Source organism: Mytilus trossulus, chromosome 3, assembly GCF_036588685.1.
Source record: "Mytilus trossulus isolate FHL-02 chromosome 3, PNRI_Mtr1.1.1.hap1, whole genome shotgun sequence".
NCBI lineage: Eukaryota > Metazoa > Mollusca > Bivalvia > Mytilida > Mytilidae > Mytilus > Mytilus trossulus.
Window position 1 is genome coordinate 14,293,900 of NC_086375.1, and position 21,389 is coordinate 14,315,288.

The 21,389-nt window shown below is 30.6% G+C and overlaps 1 protein-coding gene across 1 annotated transcript; it reads right to left on the reverse strand.

Annotated features, from left to right (window-relative positions):
- Nucleotides 1-851: 851 nt before the first annotated feature.
- On the reverse strand, nt 852-21,310 carry LOC134710213 (histone acetyltransferase KAT5-like). The gene is made up of 12 exons (XM_063570456.1): nt 21,233-21,310; nt 21,073-21,130; nt 18,557-18,625; nt 15,930-16,093; nt 14,600-14,674; nt 13,875-14,027; nt 11,831-11,914; nt 10,834-10,923; nt 9,604-9,744; nt 3,384-3,477; nt 2,698-2,860; nt 852-1,337 (listed from the first exon to the last, which is right to left on the reverse strand). Exons 1-12 carry the CDS (start codon nt 21,296-21,298, stop codon nt 1,121-1,123), a joined length of 1,374 nt encoding a protein of 457 aa, XP_063426526.1. The 5' UTR covers nt 21,299-21,310; the 3' UTR covers nt 852-1,120.
- Between the last annotated feature and the right edge of the window lie 79 nt (nt 21,311-21,389).

Here is a 21,389-nt window from a genome sequence, read left to right on the forward strand (position 1 = left end):
GGGAGAAATACCTTTAGCGGTGCTGGTGATCAGATGAGGAAAGATCCGAATTTATTTGAATAAAGTTTATTACTTTAAAGAATTGTGAACGAATTAGATTTTTGAAAACAATTTTCACGGAACACTTATTTATTATTTGAACTTTGACTTTTTAACTAATTCCAATATTAACAGTTTAAAAATAACAGATATATAATAATGGTCATTTAAAAAAAAAAATAAGAACATTTTCCGTGTCAAGTTTATAGTTAGTCAGATAAAACGATCGTACGATTGACAAGATATCGACACGCAATTACGACTACATCGGTTACTGTAGTTTTGGTTCTTTGTGTTTTATAGACATATCGTGATTATAATCGTAGAAGGTAACAAAATGGCGGAGCGTAGAAAATTGATACTCAAAATTTAAAATCGATGTTGATCTCTTATCTAGCGGAATAAAACTTTAATATCTATAAATTTGAGCCTTTTTATACAGAATGGACATAATATCAATTTTTGATTTTTTTGCGAAGTTTCCCTTTAAATAAAATTGGAACCAGTTAAGAAACAAGAATATGATTACCAGTACATAGGAACACCATACCACCACATTTTAATGCTCATCATACCATAAAATATTGGTCCAAAACCTTAATATGATCTATGAATTTAACAAAATATTTCATTATGAACCTGTGTACCTGAGTTTCAAGTTGATGTTATCACTGACCATCTTTGACCAAACCTTTAACCTGAATTGGAACACAGGCATAGGCCACAAAAGCTATGAAACCTTCTACATTTCTGAAGACTGAGCCTGAAAAATATATTCACAGTACGAATGTTTATTTAATAAGAAATAAAAGTTTTTATCATTCATTTTTATTAGTTATTATGTCACAAGAATATTCTCTCACAACACTTGTTTCAAACTAATACCCTACTGTCTCCATGGAAACAGCCATTCGAAAAAATCGTCTTGTCTTTACAAATCCATTGCTGCCTTCATCTGACAAATCACATCTTTTAAGTATACTACAAATCCTTTCACTTCAACAAAACTTTCAGATCTAAATAATTTGTTCTCTATGCTTGCCATACAATATTGAACACAATACATGGGAGATAACTCTATTCACCACTTCCCCCGTTTACTCCAGTCTTTCGGTTGCCAATGTAAACATTTAGAATCAATCCTTATTTTGCGTTTCTGTAATGCTTTATTATGCGTGTCCATGTGTTCCTTAGCTAAAGTCACAATATATTGTCCTTTGTAATAGTTTATGAGGTTTAAATGTTGTAATGTTGATATCACATCTTCTTTCTTTATACTGGTTAATTCTGAGATCTCACTGTAATAAAAAAAAAAAATAGTATCAATATTTAATAATCTACCTAACTTTTTTCCAGTAGCTCCAAAGCAAAATACTTTAAACCTAATTTAAAACAACTTATTGGCAAGAAATTAAATTTGAAGACGACATTGCCATACCATTACATGTATATGGCAGCTCATTTTTCATGTCACAAATTTCAATAGAATATCTTATAATATGTTGTTAGGGCCATTCCAGAAAAAAATGTATGGGGGGGGGGGGTTGGAAGGCAGTTTTTGTCAGCACCCGCCACCCAGACAATTGTAATTGAGAATTATAGTGTGAAAAGTTGCTCTGATACCCATCATCCATTGTCATCCATGTATTATTAATACAATGTGCCTTCCACCCCCCCCCCCCCCCCCCCCCCCCATCCCATACATTTTTTTTTCTGGAATAGCCCTTACCAATTTTTATTTGATCACAGATATTCAATCTGTTATTGCTCTTATCTATTAATTGATTGATCAATTGATTGTTGGTTGCTTAAAGTCCAGTGGCAAATATTTCATGCATGTTCAGGAGGAGAACAAGTTAACAATAAATACAATGTGTAGGTCTTGTCATAATAGAGGCCATTCAGGATCTATAAATTGAACATCAGGTAATTCTTTGGAGAAAGGGTGTTATGACCTTATAGGGACAAAAGCTGTTAACCTAGTTTTCCCAAATTTTCATATTTGATTTATAACTTATAAAATGAATATCCAGATTACTAAAAGCCTGAAAGAAACAATGAACAATGCATGGACTGGATTTTACATCATAAAATGTATAAGGATTTCATGAGTATTTTAGACCTGATGCCATCAAATTATCCAGATGTAAGCCCAAAAGTATGTTATATATCTGATAAAACATAAATATGACCTTTTTTTTGTAAATAGACAACCACATGCAATCTTATGCTAATGATCTTTTAGGTCTGTGGATTTCATATTTATATATAGGTTACAAATATATATGTAAAAGATCGCTTTACGTAGATTAGAATTATTTTGTAAATCAAATCAGTCAACAAAATAAAAATTTCTCGTGTCACCCTTGTCTCACTATCCAAAGTTTGCATTCTCTTCTTTTTAAAGAATGAACTTGCTGACCTCATGCACAAAATTTACATTTTTTGTTCACTATATATTCAGAAATTATTCAATGCAATTATTGCGATTTTGTCATTTTAGACTTAAATGCATTTAAAATGAGAGTTTAAATTATTGCATTTACTACTCTGTCGCATTTTCGCAATAATAAAAAACCTCGCAATAATTTCTGAATTTACAGTAATTTGTAGCTAATGCCCAAAACAAAGATAGTCCTAGGTAATTTATCTACTTACTTTATTGTAATAATAGGAGTTTCATTTCCTTCTGTTGGTTTCAGACCTATGAGTATTTCTAAAATTGTCTGGGACCAGTAACTTCTGTATGATAGCAAACCTAGATCAGACAAAGGTTTCTCTGGGGAACCAGTTTTTCCTTCACACTTTGATAATTCATAACCTGTAAAACACAAAGAATACTAAAAGTCTACAATCAAAACATGAACAGAATTTTTTAACATGACACACTTAATTTGATGTTTGATCCCCTGTTCATTTTTGCTGGTGCTTAATTTGAAAGGTTAAAAGTCTGTTTAGATTGGTTTATTTGAGTCAATAGTAAAATCAATGATAACATGTTGTGCTTTTGTTTTCTTTGTTCCATATATTCAACAGTACTTTACAAAAATACATTACTGAAAGTTTTTAATGACATGAACAGGACCATATTGTATATGCTTTATAATATAATATGAAATAGTACATAGTTTTCAAATTGAAACAATATACTAAAATAAAAAAGTATCCTAGGCAAAAATGCAGTTAAAAGCAAAAGATTGTTAAATTTGCTTGAGTTGTTTAACTGTATTCTTCAAGTCAGAATTTTTGTATCAAATTAAAACCCCACAAAATTGACTGAAATTTATAGTACAAAGTCTCAAATTGGCCAACACTTTTGCACAAAGATAAAATGTTTGACTTACTAAATTCTATAAGGAGTTTACCATAACCTTTCCGCTGGTATGGAGGTAGTGATAAAATACAGGCTACGTTGTAGTCTTCTGATGATTCTTTCTCCTAAAACACAAAGAATTTCATATATCTATACAAGGAGATGTAGGGTATATGGAGCTGAGAAAACATCACAACAATAAACAACAAAAATACACATGTTCAATTATTTAGCATAACCATTTTTGTAATTCAAAGTACTCAAAAACATAAGCAGGGACTAAACTTGGGAATTTCAAGCTAGGAGCCCAGACCAGATATTTCATAATTAGTTTCTATATGTTCAACAGAAATTTAACTGAAAGTTTAGGGGCCCAGCTGAAAATCTAGAAGCCATGGGCGACTGGGCCCCCTTTAAGTTTTGTCCCTGCGGTTGTTGTCCGACAGATCATTAAAGCAAGTGTATGTTACAACTAATTCTAATATGACATGCTTCTTTCGCTTTGTAATCAATACTGTGATCAAATTCTCGATATATAGATACAAAACACAGACTCAGAGATATATATATATAATAATGGATGTTACAATATACCTCCCACGTAAATCCACATGTATTCGAACCTATTTCATATTCTGATTTTATGTTTATTAAATTGCATTTATAAAAAGACTACAAAACTTTTATGCTCATTTAGATGCATAACAAAAAGAACAAATGCACAAATGATTGAAGAAATCTACGAAATCCAAATAAAAGTCTATTCGTGCATTTTGTGCATTTAAATCCTTTTCGTCATACAAATAATTACGCTAAAGCAGAAGTTTTTTCAGTAATGTTAACTTCCAAAATTTGTATAATATTGCATTACAGTAGGTTTTCTTTTGTTTTGTTTTCTATTACATTATTGGCATATTTTCAGCAAGTCAATATGGCTGCTCCTTAGTTATGAAATGTCAACTCTAGATTTGAAGTTAGCTTACAAAAAAAATTTGTAAGGGTTCCGCGGAACCCAGTGTCTCGCCTACTTTTGCTGTAAATCACAGGCTAAACAAAAATGAGGAAAAAAATCAATAAAAATATTCCTCTTGATACTATCTTATGATTGTAAGAAGCTTCTGTCCAAGTTTGGTAAAAATCTAGAATAATTAATGAATCTAATAAATGTTTTGAAAACTTTAACTGCAGACTGTATGTAATGTTCACTGGAAGAAAATCTAAGTCCATTTAAAAGTAAAATACAGAAAAAATGGAGTTGTCTTTTTACAAAATTTACTTCTGGATACTATCTAATGATCATAAATAAGCTTTTGTCCAAGTTTAGTACAAACCCAGGATAGTTTAAGAAAGTTATTAAAATTTTAAAAACTTTTACCACAGAGTGAATGTTATGTTTCCCGCAGAAAAACTAAGTCCATTTAAAAGTAAAATACAGAAAAAATGGATTTATTTGTTTACAAAATTTACTTCTGGATACTATCTTATGATCATAAACAAGTTTCTGTCCAATTTTGGAACAAACCAAGGATAGTTTAAGAAAGTTATTAAAATTCTAAAAACTTTAACCTCAGAGTGAATGTAATGTTTCCCCGCAGAAAAAACTAAGTCCATTTATAAGAAAAATACAGAAAAAATAGAATTTTATTTTTACAAAATTTACTTCTGGATACTATCTTATGATCATAAACAAGCTTCTGACCAAGTTTGGTAGAAATCCAGTATAGTTTAAGAAAGTTATTAAAATTTCAAAAACTTTAACCACAGAGTGAATATTTGTGGACGCCGCCGCCGACGCCGACGGAAAGTAGGATCGCTTAGTCTCGCTTTTTCGACTAAAGTCGAAGGCTCGACAAAAACATGATAATTTACCAGATGCTCTGCAGGGCGAAGCTTTAAACGACTGCAGAGGTTGAACCCTGAACGGTTGGGGCAAGTATTGACACAACATTCAAGCTGGATTGAGCTCTAAATTTGAATTGTGATTAAATAGTTGACACAGCATAGGTTTCTGACACAGAATGAATGTGTTCTAATGAACTTAAAATTTTTGTTTTCTCTTAGAGCAATTCACTATGCTGTTGAATTTTTATCCTCTCAAAAAAATGTTTGAAGAAATTTTCTTTTTATTTATGAAATTTCAAATGAGAAAAATTGAACCCAATTTTTTAATCACATCCCCCTTTCCCTTATTCCAAAACTAATCACAATTAAAATATTCTAATGGAGTTTGCAACAATAACTACTCATTTAAATACATCATAAAATATTAAGATGTAAAAAAACTGCTTGTTATCACTGAATGGTAAAGATTATTTAAATTTATCAGTTGGTATTAAAAAGTGAATATACGTTGTAAATTGTATATAACAAAGATTTAAGTTGATTCTGGACAAAGAAAGATAACTCCAATTAAAAAAAAATCTTGCTATTGCACAATATTGTGCAATAAGATATTTCTTGCTTACTATTCTGGACAAAGAAAGATAACTCTAATTAAAAAAATATTTGCTATTTCACAGTATTGTGAAATTAGATATTTCTTGCCATTGCACAATACTGTGCAATTGAAAAGACTTGCTATTGCACAATATTTAATATAATAATTTTAGATCCTGATTTGGACCAACTTGAAAACAGGGCCCATAATCAAAAATCTAAGTACATGTTAAGATTCAGCATATCAAAGAGGCCCAATAATTCAATTTTTGTTAAAATCAAACTTAGTTTAATTTTGGACCCTTTGGACTTTAATGTAGACCAATTTGAAAACAGGACCAAAAATGAAGAATCTACATACACAGTTAGATTTGGCATATCAAAGAACCCCATTTATCAAACAAAGTTTAATTTTGGACCCCGATTTGGACCAACTTGAAAACTGGGCCAATAATCAAGAATCTAAGAACATTTTTAGATTCAGCATATCAAAGAACCCAACTGATTCATTTTTTGTCAAAACAAACTAAGTTTAATTTTGGACCCTTTGGACCTTAATGTAGACCAATTTGAAAACGGGACCAAAAGTTAAGAATCTACATACACAGTTAGATTCGGCATATCAAAGAACCCCAATTATTCAATTTTGATGAAATCAAACAAAGTTTAATTTTGGACCCTTTTGGCCCCTTTTTCCTAAACTGTTGGGACCAAAACTCCCAAAATCAATACCAACCTTCCTTTTGAGGTCATAAACCTTGTGTTTAAATTTCATAGATTTCTATTTACTTATACTAACGTTATGGTGCGAAAACCAAGAAAAATGCTTATTTGGGTCCCTTTTTGGCCCCTAATTCCTAAACTGTTAGGACCTAAACTTCAAAAATCAATACCAACCTTCCTTTTGTGTTCATAAACATTGTGTTAAAATTTCATTGATTTCTATTTACTTAAACTAAAGTTATTGTGCGAAAACCAAGAATAATGCTTATTTTGGCCCTTTATTGGCCCCTAATTCCTAAACTGTTGAAACCAAAACTCCCAAAAGCAATCCCAACCTTTCTTTTGTGGTCATAAACCTTGTGTCAAATTTCATAGATTTCTATTAACTTAAACTAAAGTTATAGTGCGAAAACCAAGAAAATGCTTATTTGGGCCCTTTTTGGCCCCTAATTCCTAAAATGTTGGGACCAAAACTCCCAAAAGCAATCCCAACCTTTCTTTTGTGGTCATAAACCTTGTGTCAAAATTTCATAGATTTCTATTAACTTAAACTAAAGTTATAGTGCGAAAACCAAGAAAATGCTTATTTGGGCCCTTTTTGGCCCCTAATTCCAAAAATGTTGGGACCAAAACTCCCAAAATCAATACCAACCTTCCTTTTATGGTCATAAACCTTGTGTTAAAATTTCATAGATTTCTATTCACTTTAACTAAAGTTAGAGTGCGAAAACTAAAAGTATTCGGACGACGACGACGAAGACGACGCCAACGTGATAGCAATATACGACGAAATTTTTTTCAAAATTTGCTGTCGTATAAAAATTTGTAAGGGTTCCGCAGAAAACCCAGTGTCTCGCCTACTTTTGCTGTAAATTGCAGGCTCAACAAAAATGAGGAAAAAATGAAAAAATCAATAAAAATATTCCTCTTGATCCTATCTTATGATTGTAAGAAGCTTCTGTCCAAGTTTGGTAAAAACCTAGGATAGTTAATGAATCTAATAAATGTTTTGAAAACTTTAACCACAGACTGTATGTAATGATAATCGGAAGAAAATCTAAGTCCATTTAAAAGTAAAATACAGAAAAAATGTAGTTATCTTTTTACAAAATTTACTTCTGGATACTATCTTATGATCATGAACAAGCTTCTGTCCAAGTTTGGTACAAACCCAGGATAGTTTAAGAAAGTTATTTTAAAAAAATTCTAAAAACCTTAACCACAGAGTGAATGTAATATTTCCCCGCAGAAAAAAACTAAGTCCATTTATAAGTAAAATACAGAACAAGAGGCTGTCAACGACAGCAAAACGGATTCATAAACATTTATTTGTGTCCTGCCAATATCACAAGAACCGTAACTGATGAACGATGAAAGCGAAAATTGTCAATATCAAAGGAGTACTAGTAGGTCCGGTAAGGACTGATTTTGGCCTCAAATTTCAGGTTCACCTGACGAAAGATGTTGACTTTTTAAACTCTTAAGTGTCTATTTTATTTGATTCAATTAATTAAGGTGAAAGATTTTAACTAATTTAGTCATTAAAAATGCTCTGATTCAAGCTCAAATATGAAAAATCTACCAAATATGCCAAAATCGGTCACTTTTAAGATGGTTTTTGTCAAAAATGAAAGTGGCCGCATCCGTGTTCATCCTCAATCTTTATATATGTTATGTATTATCATCAAATAAAGCTTAATTTAAATATTTTGGATGAACACGAATGTGGCCACTTTTGTTTTACACGGAAACCGTTTAAAATTTATCCAAAATGCTATAATTATGAAGATTTCAGTAATTAAGCATGACTTAATGGTATTAGTACTCGATATATGTGCACCATATTGTCAAAAATAGCCCACGTTTATGTAGCAGAAGCATTCTTCTGTCCAATAAATAAATAAAAGTATACATTTTAACAATTTTGTAAAACTGCTATATTTTGGGGCCAAAAAGGGGTCTTACCGGACCTACTCCTTTGACCTAAATTTTTTCATCAGTATCAACATATTAAAATTTGAAAAGTTTTGGTTGAACAGTTCATGAGTTAATGCATGGACACGACTGGATTAGTCATTTTTCGATCTTTCAAGAACCATAACTCCTGAACAGTAAAAGTCAAAATCGTCATTATTGAACTTGACCTCCATTTTGTCATCATTAACAACATATTAAAATTTGGGAAGCTTTGGTTGAACAGTTAATGTGTAAATGCACGGACACCACTGAAAATGCCATTTTTCAATCTTCCAAGAACCATAACTCCTGAACGGTAAAAGTCAAAATCATCATTATTGAACTTGACCTTCATTTTGTTGTCAGTAACAACATATTAAAATTTTAAAAGCTTTGGTTGAACGGTTCATGAGTAAATGCACGGACAACATTTGGTTGCCGCCCGCCTGAATGTAGGATCGCTTAGTCTCCCTTTTTCGACTAAAGTTGAAGGCTCAACAAAAATGCCGAATGTTTGGTTTGAAAATTTTAAGAATTATAAACATTTTTTCTATTTTTAACAAAATAATTTATGCAAGCTACAGATTTATTAGTATGTTGTAGCTTTATCTAACAGGGAGTAAAAATGATGAATAGCCCCACATACTGGACATATACCCACTCTGCTTCAGTTTTCCAATGACAGTATCTGTCCTATACATTGCTATAAGTATCAAATTATGTATGCTTTTGCTCAGGATAAAATTTGAATATCAGGCCCCAGGCCTTGTGTTAACTTCCGACAAATCTATGGCTCATGAATTATTTCTTAAATATCGGTATGCTGCTGACCAAAAATGTCTTTATAAACAATTTTTGTTTGATAGTACCAGAGAAAAATGTGACAAAAATATTTGTTGTTTGAATGGACATACAGATAATAAAATAATGAATATTTTTTAACAAAAAAAGAATATGTTCATAGTAGGTTTACTAAGGTTTTGTTTAACCTTCATGACAGAAAAGTGTGATGTCATATTCAAATAATAAAAAAGAATGTATCTGAGGACATGAATGTCCTCATGTTGCAGATAGAATGTTATAAGCTCTCAACCTGCAACCTTTGGAAATGTTTATGTTCTATATGCAAATCTTACCTTTGAAAAATATCCTACTATATGGTACCCTTTGATATCTATTTCACACATACAATAAAACAGGAATGGATCTGTGTCGTAATACAATGTTTTGTGGTCCAAAAATAACTTAGCTAGCAGACATAAATTTTGAGCATACGCCTGTAAAATAAATATTATCATAAATTCAAAATAACATTTCACTGAATATTTTATCTTAGTTTAATATACTGAAATTAAAATATAAATCAAATCCAATTAAATTTTTCTGAATCTGGTTGCATCCAATTCAATCACCATCATTCCAGAATAATAATAATGTTAACCACTTTTAACAAATGTCTGCAAAACTAATCTGGCCTACAGTGAACAAACAAAAATTTGGAGTTGAAAAATTCCAGATGTTGTAGAATTGGATGTGTCATTGCTGATTGGTTTATTTTATGACCTGATACCAAATCAATGTAAATCAATACAATATAAGTGATGTTGATCCCCATATGCTCTGTTCGATGATTTAATATATCAACCCTGGATACCTTAGATATTCAATTCAAATGCATTTTCTTTCCCCATAAAGTTACCGTCAAACCCACAGTTGACCAGTCGTAACTAAGGAGAAAGAGGCATTTTGAATTGATTAGATCAAAACATGTTCCATCACTACAATATTATTGAAAATAAAATAACTGCTTCCACAAAATCACGATTTTGATGTGATTTTATCCAAATTTCAATCATAGAGGAATGGTAATAATTTTCAGTTTCACATTTTCAATTGTAAGACATCACATTTGGCCATGACGTCTTTGCGCCAAAATCATTCCTGAAGTCTCACAAAATTACATTTTATTTCAAATTTATACATTTTTTCAAGCTCTAACGCATTATCACTTTATGAAATGCATTAGCACCAGAATAACAGAACTGTAGCTTAAGAGTTGCCACCCTCAATTTTGATTTGAAGGTCGCAAATTTTTGTTCATTGTCACTGCTACATGTCATCAGTAAAACTGTATTTACAAACATCAAATCACCAATTGACAGCAACAACTTTTAATTCAGTCTTTAAAAGAACCTTTTTATTTCACTGTTCAAAGTGATTCTTTGGTTTAAAAGTTTGCTAAGATACAACACATCATGTTGTGTTGTGTTGAACGTGTTGTTTTGTTTTGATGCATTTACATAACAAGATTCAATGAAATATACCGTAAGGGAGGTAATTCTTGTAAGTATAGTTTAAAACCTTACTTTATTTTTCCGACCATCTATTTCAAAGAATGATATGTGTCCTTTTCTGTAAATTTCATTTCCAGGTGGATGCTTCAATAAACATTTTGACTGTAAAATATAAAAGTCAAACAAATTAACAACTGGTATTCTTGTTCAATTGATTGAATGTCACTTTCTTTACATTAACACAATTAGTAAAATGGTAACCAGTTATACATATCAATACATAATAATGAACCTGGTTAAAAGGGCATTTCTTAAGAAATACCTAACAAATCTATCAAATATTATTGACTTAGTGCTACTTGCCATTTTGAAAATAAGACTAAGATGGTCTAAAAAGCAGTCAGGTTTCTATGCTCTATATAAGCAAATAAGAAAGTAAAACATCTGCATTCTTTCCTATTGAAGAAGAACAATTTCAGAAATCCTGTGCTTAAAAACATGAAATCCCAAGGTCCCGAATTTAAAGAAAATTTAAACCCTGACATCCCGAAATTCAAAAAAAGAATTCCAAAGGATCCCAAAAGGATCAATCCTGAAATGCCTAGCTTGAAAACACCCAATCCCGACGTCCTGAAAAAGTCCCCCCCCCCCTCTTGAGTTAAGTTTCTCTTTAATAGTCAATTGTATATATTTATAATCTCCAAATTGTTTGTTTTTTCTTAAAACATATTTGTTACAACATATTGCATTGAAAACTCACTGTTCACATTAAATTTATATCGCAAACTGTGAACAACATTAAAGGTTATTGTTAAATTTAAGATACAAAGAGGTAAAATACCAAAAAGTTATCTTTAACCACAAGCAAGAGTGACAGAAAAGGGAAGTAAAATCAATAAAAAAACCACCACCAAAACACTACACAGTAAGCTAAGGATTTAGCAACCCTGAATATCAACAAAAACCGGATGTAACCTCATGCGCTCAGAATGGATGAGAAGTTCTTCAAAGTTGAAATTTATTATATTTTAGTTCATATAACCAAACTTAATATACCATTATTACTTACCAGATGTCGCTCTAAACATTTTTTACTTTTCACATACTTTAAACAATATTCACATATATATACTATTGATGCTGATGTTAATTCCTGAAAAAAGATATAAACTTATAAATATCCAAAAAATAACAGATATATATTCCATGAAAAAAGTCTTTTTTTGGGGTATGTTTAAAGAAAAAAATCTGCATCAGAGCTTGTGTTATTTAATTGTTTGTCAACAGCCAAATCAAAATATAATTTTACAGCTTTGTGTTGCTCAGTTTCTTTGTTTTTACAAAGTATGTATTTAAGATACCAATCACTTTTTTTTTTTTGGGGGGGGGGGGGGGGGGGAGAGGAGAATAAGGGTAAATAGCATATCTCTGATAGACTGATACATGTAGTATCTGTTAAATTTTATCAAACAATATTCCAAACTCAAGACAATGTATAAATTTACATATTGTGAATAACATCTGTCATCGGAGAACTTATGTAGTAATACATGTATTAATATTGATCAAGATGAGCAATAATATTTCAGTGTTGTTATGTCACGTATTTTAGGATGTTATTTTGCAAATTCACAGTTTAACTTTGTTTTTTTACCTCGTCCTACAGTAGCAAAATGCAATAAAACTTATAATGACATTCTCATTACATTTATTCTGAACAGTATTTGTAAGAATATTTTATAATGGCAATAAAGTGCACCTTCTGAAACTAAAACATTCAAAATTTGTTATAAGATTATGAAAATTGACTTCTGCCACCATAAAAATGACATTTTTCTTCAATATCATATAGTGTTCATAAAAAAGAAAAGGAGTTCCAAAATAATTAATCAGTGTGCAGGGCTCGACATTACCGTTTGTCCAATTGTCCGGGACAAGTGGAAATAGGTGTCGGGCAAGTAGATTTATCATACTACTTGTCCGATGGGACAAGTGAACAAATCGATGTCAGATGTTAAGAAATCAAATTCAAGACTTATACATTCCTAAAAATATGAATGATTGTTTTATTGATCATACAAAATGAAATAAATATTCATTGATTGAACCAGAGACACATAAACTTGTATATTATGTCTCTGATTGAACGTATTTGAACATGCTGGCAGCCATTGACCAGGAGAAAATAAGTAAGGGGAAGGAAAAACCAAATGTAAATGTTTCTTCTTAGTATAAGCCTCTTGAATTAGGAGCACCTCCATATGCATGATATGGAGTTTTACCTTAACTTAAAATTTTTAAATTAAAGTTTGTATCATTTGATTTTGCTTTTAGGCATAACATTAAATTAAAAAAGGTATTATTTAATAAGATCTATATGTTAAAATAATAAGTTAAGATGGAAAAATTAGATAAAATCTAAAAAGGCAGATTTTTTACTAAAATGTTTTATGTACTTCATGATCATATATCAATGTTTGTAAAAATCAAGACAAATTGTAAAATCTTGTTTGGCACCATCAATAAATTAAAAAGGTTTATTTGCAAACAAGGTGCCAGGTATATTTAAACCATACCACCACTTCAGAATGAATGAATATAGGTCCATGAATAGAACCTAGTGGTATGGGAAGAGATATGATTTAATGAACGAAACATGATAGTGACAATGTGTTAGAGAGCTCAGTCTTGCAAATAAGCCTTCAGTCTGAAATAATAAAATGAATTTTGATGTAGTATTCATATAACATAACAAAATGCTCCCTTTATTGATCTTTATTAGGTACAATCAAAGGGCAAGTGTTATTATAATATTGCATATAACATGTATAATCAATATGTAGAATTTTCAATTATAAATTCGGACAAGTGAGTTATGAGTTCGGACAAGTTGATTTTCTTGCAACTTGTCCGAAGGGACAAGTGAGAAAAAATGATAATGTAGAGGCCTGGTGTGTGAAAGAAAAATGCAGTTTACAAACAAAAGCAAAGGATTTTGATTGTTATTTCAATTTTGCATGGTGACAAATGAAAAATTCATTGCATCAAAGGTAAGATGGACAGCATCATCACATGACACCAAAATTAAATGGGAGATAACTCCTATCAATTACCTGTGGATAAGGTGAGAAGTACCATGGTTTTATTCGATTTTGTCCTAATTCTATTAATTCTACATTTTTCATTCGAGTGACAATATCATCATTATGGGCAACCATACTTCCTGTCTGTCTTGGCTTCTTTTCTGGTGGAACAGCTTCATCTAGCTATATTTGAGTAAAAATAAAGTTAATAACAAATATTTATTCGATCTAAAACAATAAGGTATTTCTTCAATTACCATATATATTTTCAAGGAATACCTTTTAGTTTTGTTTGTAAAAAGTAATTTAGCGTTACCTTTATATTAAAAAGTTAAAGTTTTAAAATAAATGCAGCAATAAAATCAACTTTGGATTGTGTATATCATAAAATGATCCAAACTTAATGGCATACATAAATATATGTAAATTTTCAAAACTTTTTTTTCTTTATTTGCAAATTATTGGAACAGAAAAAAAATACAGGGAAACTATTATTCCTGTCTTGTGTAACTTTGTTGTAGGTTGAACTTGTTACAATAAGATGTGGTATTAGTTTATTTTGGTGTAGGTTTCATGTGTGCAATTTCTTTATTTACTTAAAGCAAGTATGCACTTCGGGAAATTCAATCTTTGTGGCTTCCTTAAACCCATATGGAAATATAAGAGGATAGAATTAAAAAACACAGGTATTTAAGTTTTGGATTAAGTGCATGAAAGCCGTGTATCATTCCTATTGACAGAAATCTAATTTTTACCAGTATATCTTCTTCAGGTCTTGGTCTTTTTCTGTTGACTATTGGGGCCTTTTTATTGGTTGATGAGTTTCCATTCTGTAAATAAATAATACAATAAACTTAAATTTAATTTAAAAACAAAAGATGCCTTATTATCATGGTTAAAAGATTATATGAAAGTATTTAACAAATTGCTATAAAAAACCTCTGAGATTTGAAATGAGCCCACAAGTTAACAGCAAACCACTGTTTTCTGTATTTTGAAAGCATTACAGGCTTGTTTGACCTACTACATGCTGTGCCTCTTTTCAATCTATCAAGAACCATAACACCACAAGTGAAAATCATAAATTTGAAATTGACTTAAATTTTGTCATCAAAAACCCCATCCATGTATTAATGTTTGTAATGATCAAACGTTTCATAGATTGTTACACAGAAATGACATAAAGTTTAATCTAACCATCTTTCAACAGCCATAACTCCTCAGCGATAAAAGTGAAATGCATTAATGTTAAATCTGACCTCAATTTTGTAATCACTAACAAAATATTTTAAAAAATTGAAAAACATTGGTTGAACAGTTCTTAAGTTATTGCACAGAAACAACACAAATTGTCATTTTCCAATCTATCATCTAATAACTCCTGAACCATAAAAAGGAAAAGTGTCAATATCAAATGGTTTGAAAGTTATTGCATAGAAACTGTTGGCAGCCAAACACCAATTTAATAACCAGATTTTTTCTTTGTAAAATCTTGTTTAAAATGAGATTAAAAAAATTTGATTGATTAACCCAACATTTTAAATTCTAATATGTTTATCCTCAGATACACATTCACTGGGATAAAGCGGATGACTATAATTCGATTCACGGTCATAAGATGGCGGATGAAAAATTAGGGCAGTTTCTGTATTGTCTGTTTAAGTGTTTCTATATTATTTCTATACAACGCATACATTGGTATGAAGTAAATTTATAAAAGATTCACACGGAAATCACAAATAACTATATTGAAATGTGTATGAAACAGCAAATTCATAGACCCACAACTTTAATCTGAATCGGGACAGTTGGACAGACAAACCCAAAAACATAACGCCTCTAGGAAGGACAAAAAACAACAGCTAATATTTGGTGTGGTGAGTTCCTACAAAGAATGGCTTTCTTCCTATTTTCCTTGAAAAGCAAAAATATTTATAATGAATGCACTAAAATTTAGAAATCCCATTTGGCTCAACAATGACATTAAATAGTAGGAAACTATTTTTTTCATATGTCTCCAAAACAAGAATACTTTTAAAATATAAGTTGACAAAGCCTAAAATTTATGCACTAAAATATTCTTACAACTATAACTATTTCCCTTTCTGGACTGGAAGGTCTGGATCCTGGCCCGGACCCTAATTTACTGGCAGCTTCTTTCTTGGGAGTTTTCTGGTCTTTCCTTGGAGGTTCTAATTTGTTCATATCCATCCTTTCCTCGGGAACCCATTCGTCCAAACGTTTGTTGACTGTAAATAAACAAAGACTAAAAGTCACCGGATTTTAACAAGAAGGGTCAAGCTAAGATCACTTTCATACGGAAAACATGTTTGCAAATTGCTTCCTCAGAGCAAGCAATTAAAAAAAAAACCCCTTCTAAATCAAGGACAAATTCAAGGAGTTTCTTCAGAAAAAAGTATATGCAAATATTAAGTTTAATAAGGAAAACTCCATTTTGTTATGAAAAACATATGCATAATGTTTTTTTTAATTTGAGGTTAATATTAGTCATATAACTGTTTAAACAATAATTCATTTATTAAATACAATAAAAAGAGGCAATGAAAACAGGCTGATTGTATTTAGAACGAATTAATTGATACAATTTTTTTTTTAAATGTTATCAAAATTTATGTTCTATAGTTTGTTTTGAACTTGTAAATAATGTCGTCATTTTGATATCATTTTTTCATATCTAAACAATAGTAACCTGTATAGCACATGTACAAACATATGCCAGGGTGAAGAACTACCAAGATTGTTGTTGTTATTGGTTTTGGAAGGCGGCTTACTTATGTAGTAATTGCGCCTTAAATTCATATAACATAATTTAAGATATTATGTATATAATTATACTTTCAGTCTTTAATTTATTTTTAGTATTTAACGTTTTGGCGAGTAATCTTATGAAACTTTGACGAACATGGTTGCTGAATTACTAGAAAATATATATATGTTGAGAGACACAATAAAAAAAAACACATATCAGAAGGTACATGTACTATGAAAATGAAAAAAAAATCAAGAGCAAATGATAGTCCCTAATGAAATGTACATTATTAATTGATAGGTGTCATAAAATTGTTCAGAAAATTTATATGGTTGTTCACCTTTGTGTCGTCTGTGATATACTTATATACATGTATATAAAAAAAAGTATATTTAGAAACCGGTAACAAGACATGTGCTAGTTATATGCTACCAATGTAAGGACGTCTCCCTCGATTGGTGTAGCAAATAAAGAATCCTTAAGAAAGGATTGATTGTAGTTTTTCCTTTTCCATAATGGTAAGTTGCATCAATTTTTTCCAAATAAATTGCCAAAGACATACTGGTATTTTGTGATTCCTCATTCCCTGACAAGAAAAAACACTTGTCATTGAACGAGAAATCATCCCTACCTATGCCCTTAATCACCTATTTAGATTTATATATATATACAGTGTATAATATATAAATGGAGCAAAAATAGAAAAATATGAAAAAATTTAATACCAGTATATTATTTAAACAATGACATTGTTTGATTTTAGTTTTTTAGTACAGAGAATGCCAGCGAAACAGAAGTGCTGGGATGTGCATATACATAATTATACAATAATCTGTGTGTGTTTGTCTAACTGACATCCTCTAGTACAAATTTTAGAATTTGTCATTTTATTATTATAGAAAAGGATTCAACTCTAAGACTTGTTTCTATTCTACTAATGTATGAGCGTAGTGATTCTGTTTGTTTATTTTTTCTTAATTTCTATCAATAAGAGTATGACTATAGTTGTCAGTTTATGAAAATCTGAGAGGACATATTGTATTTTTGTTTAAGCTTTAAAGGCTTTTAACATATAACGTTAAATAATTAAGATAAATGTTAGTGGTACTTTCATATAAAAAAGGCCTGTAACAAATGTTTCTATTGTTAATTATCTGAGCATAGTGCGATGTGTTTGTTGTTTTCATATCTTTAAAAAAAATATGACTGTAATTGTCCATTGTAGAGAATCTTAATGTGATGTTGTATTTTCCCTTACCATGTACTGTTAACTTATCTAGTATAACAATCTTCAATAGATCAGAGTGATTAAATTGAATGTCGATACTTGTTAAATTTAAATGCGTGCATTTCATGGTCAATTAGTACTGGTGTTTGAAAGGTGAATGATTTACTGATGTAGGACACAGGTAGAAAAAGTCTGTTTGATTACGCTCAAAGGACTGACACAAAGGTGAAGTGTGCATTGCACTTGTGACTTGCTTATGCTAGTTCTAAATAAATTTATAAAAAGGAAATTATTTCAAATTCGGGTGAGTTTTTCATTTATCTTTTATCTTGCTGGTTGTATACTGAATTGATGAAATATTTTAACTTACCGACCATCTGAAAAATAATTCATATACACTTGTTCCACATACATAATTATCTGTATTATGATCTCTAGACTAAAGCTAAATGGCACTTATACATATAGTTGAGAGTCTTCCTATTTCCTTATAAGTATATTAGTTTCCCGTAGATAGTTATGCACGGGACTGAAAGTGTGTGTGTATCCGGATAGAAGGTGTTTCAACGAAAGATCTACGACTCCATTATTTTTAAGCATATCAAACATCTGTTTACGTTGCACATCATATTTTGAGCATACTAATAGGAAGTGTACTACTACCAAGATTGACTTTTAATTGAATCACCTTCTGTGCAGTGAATATATACTTACAATCTTCATAATGAATATAGAACATGTGCTTTCCATTGACTTCTTTCTTTCCAAGTATCTCAGCAAAGTCTATAAAATAAATAAAAATCTTAATCAATTTCAATGCAATACAAATAGAAATGGTTTCATATTGTTTCTTTTATCTTTTATTTATTTGTGTGACTATTTGATTTGTGCAATCTTTAATATTATTAACTTGTGGCACAACAAATAGTGCTATGTTATAAGTGCTTTTAACTTTCATATGTCATCTACAATGTAGGGTATCTTAGTATGCACTATATGTTTAAACTTGTGTTGTTTTCATGACTTTTGTATGTTTTGTTATTCAGTCTATTTTCAAAGCTCACAAGAGCTTGTGTTTATGTACCTGTAGTTTATTGAACAACTCTAACTTAAACTTTTAATCTTGAGTGTGGATTTCACCCTAATGGACATATATAATGCCAAAATAAACAATAGGATTTCTAAATAAAGAAAAAAATTAAGGATAGACATTAGAAAACTAATTTTTCCATTTCCTATAAAGTGAAAATAACAAACAAGGCTCAAATAGGTTTATTATAGACCTAATTTCCCTTTTAAGTGTTATGCTGAGTTGTCTTCAAATGACCCTAGACCTGTCTTTAGATCATTTTCTGAAGTCATGCAACAATTCTTTTTTTTTTGAATTAGGAAGTCATATATGATGGAATATTTTGCAGAAACTTGTATGTTTTTTTATTAGAAATAGCACACAAATTTGAATGCAGATGTAATAAAAAAATGTCAAGGGGCATTAGTCAAATCATGTTTTTATAGGACATAATATGAATTTGTACATTACATAAAAAGAAGATGTGGTATGATTGCCAATGAGACAACTCTCCACAAGAGACACAAAAGCTAACTACTATAGGTCACTGTGCGGCCTTCAACAATGAGTAAAGCCCATACCACATAGACTGATAGTCAGTGAAAAATGAAAAATGTGACGTCATTATCCTTTTGTTTTAAGCAGATATAATTTGTCATATTAAATTACCAATATAAGTGTGAATTACTCAATGCGAATGTATTTGATAATAGTTTGTCTTATATGCAGATACTGGGATTGCATAAGCACCATTTTAATAGTACCCTGTTTAAATTCTGTACCCTTCTGTGACAAAATAAATGGAATTATGACAAAATTTATTTCACAGATATAAATTACAAGATTACTAGTCTACACTTATTTCTTAGTTTGAATGACATTTTATTGATATTCACAAAAATATGTCTCATCTGACATCATCGTGAGTACATATTTAACACATGAGGCCAAAAAAAATATATGTCTGTTTACAGTTACATCATCAAAATAAATAGGGTAGGTAGGTCGGTATTTCCATGTTATATTTTTGCCATGATTTTGAGTTGTGCCGTCTGACTTTCCGGGTCCAAGTTGTCCATGGTCTGAGTTTACCTGTATTTGTAATGATTGGATTATTTCCCTTTGATATTGATAGGAGAAAAAATGGCAGCAAATTGTTTATTTCATCACACAAGTAGCGAATTTCCTTAAAACAGCTATCATATTCTTGATTATGAACATTGGGATGTTTCAGGCGACACTACATTCACTTTTAACACAAGTTCAGTTTATTTTTTACTTTACGATGGAAATAAAATGGCTTAGGGTTGGCGCTCAAATTAGGGTTGGTCGGGTAACCGTAAACAGACATTTTTTTTTTTTGCCTGACCATTTCCATTTTGTCTTTATTAATTGGTGATAAAATCAGCAAGAATTAGGTAGTATCACGTCATTTTGATATCTATACAGCAATACATATAGTCTATATTCACAGTCTTGTAAAATTGGAACTGCGTTTTTGATGGAATTTTTTTTTTAACTACCAACCACATTCATTGATGATGTTCTTCAATTAGTGAAAACAATTTTTTTTCCAAGAGCCAATTACTGTCCTTAGAATGAAAGGGTTTGGTAGTTTAAAAAAATTCCAACCAAAACATGGTACAAATTTAAATGAAGGTGACTGTAGCATGGACAATCCGAGAGAAAATGTTCACATGAATGTTTTCCATGTAAGACTCATTACTGGTGACTGTAGCATGGACAATAGACGTATTTACACTAGTATGCAAATTTGTCCACCATTACATAAAATCACACAGGTTCCCGTAAACTTTGACATCATAATTCAAAACATTTGACGTCATAATATAAAAGTGATTGTTGCTTGACGTCAAAAGGTTATTCATATGTGATAATAAGGACGGACATTCGAAGCCAAAATACAGCTAAATACCAAAAATGTAAATACGTTTATCTGAGAAGAAATGTTCACACAAATGTTTTCCATGTCGGACTCATTACGTCAGAATCTAGTTTTATAACTTTATTTTTAAAAAGACAAATCCTAAACGGTTTAATATCCAAAATGCATTTAATATTTACACACATTTGAACGTTCCATATTATGACCCCATTGTAGTGTTTACATGATTCGATTGTCTCCCTTAGCATTACTTACGCCATCCATCTCCATTCTTCAATAAAACTGGCACTCTACACCCTTCTACTATTTCAGTCTGAAAAATATAAATAAAAATAATTTCAAAGATATAACTTGACATGACAAAATAGGTCAAAATAAGGGTTAAAGGCTTCAAAATTAGAAAAATATAAGGGACCTGCACTTCCGTCATCACGGTCATATTGTAGCTCTGCATTGAATGCACAAAACAATTTTTACGCATGGCTTCTTTTAAAAAATTTAAAGGCATAATTTTTATAATGTGACAAATATTTATACTTTCATTCGATTGTTTTTATTGGTAAATTTTCATC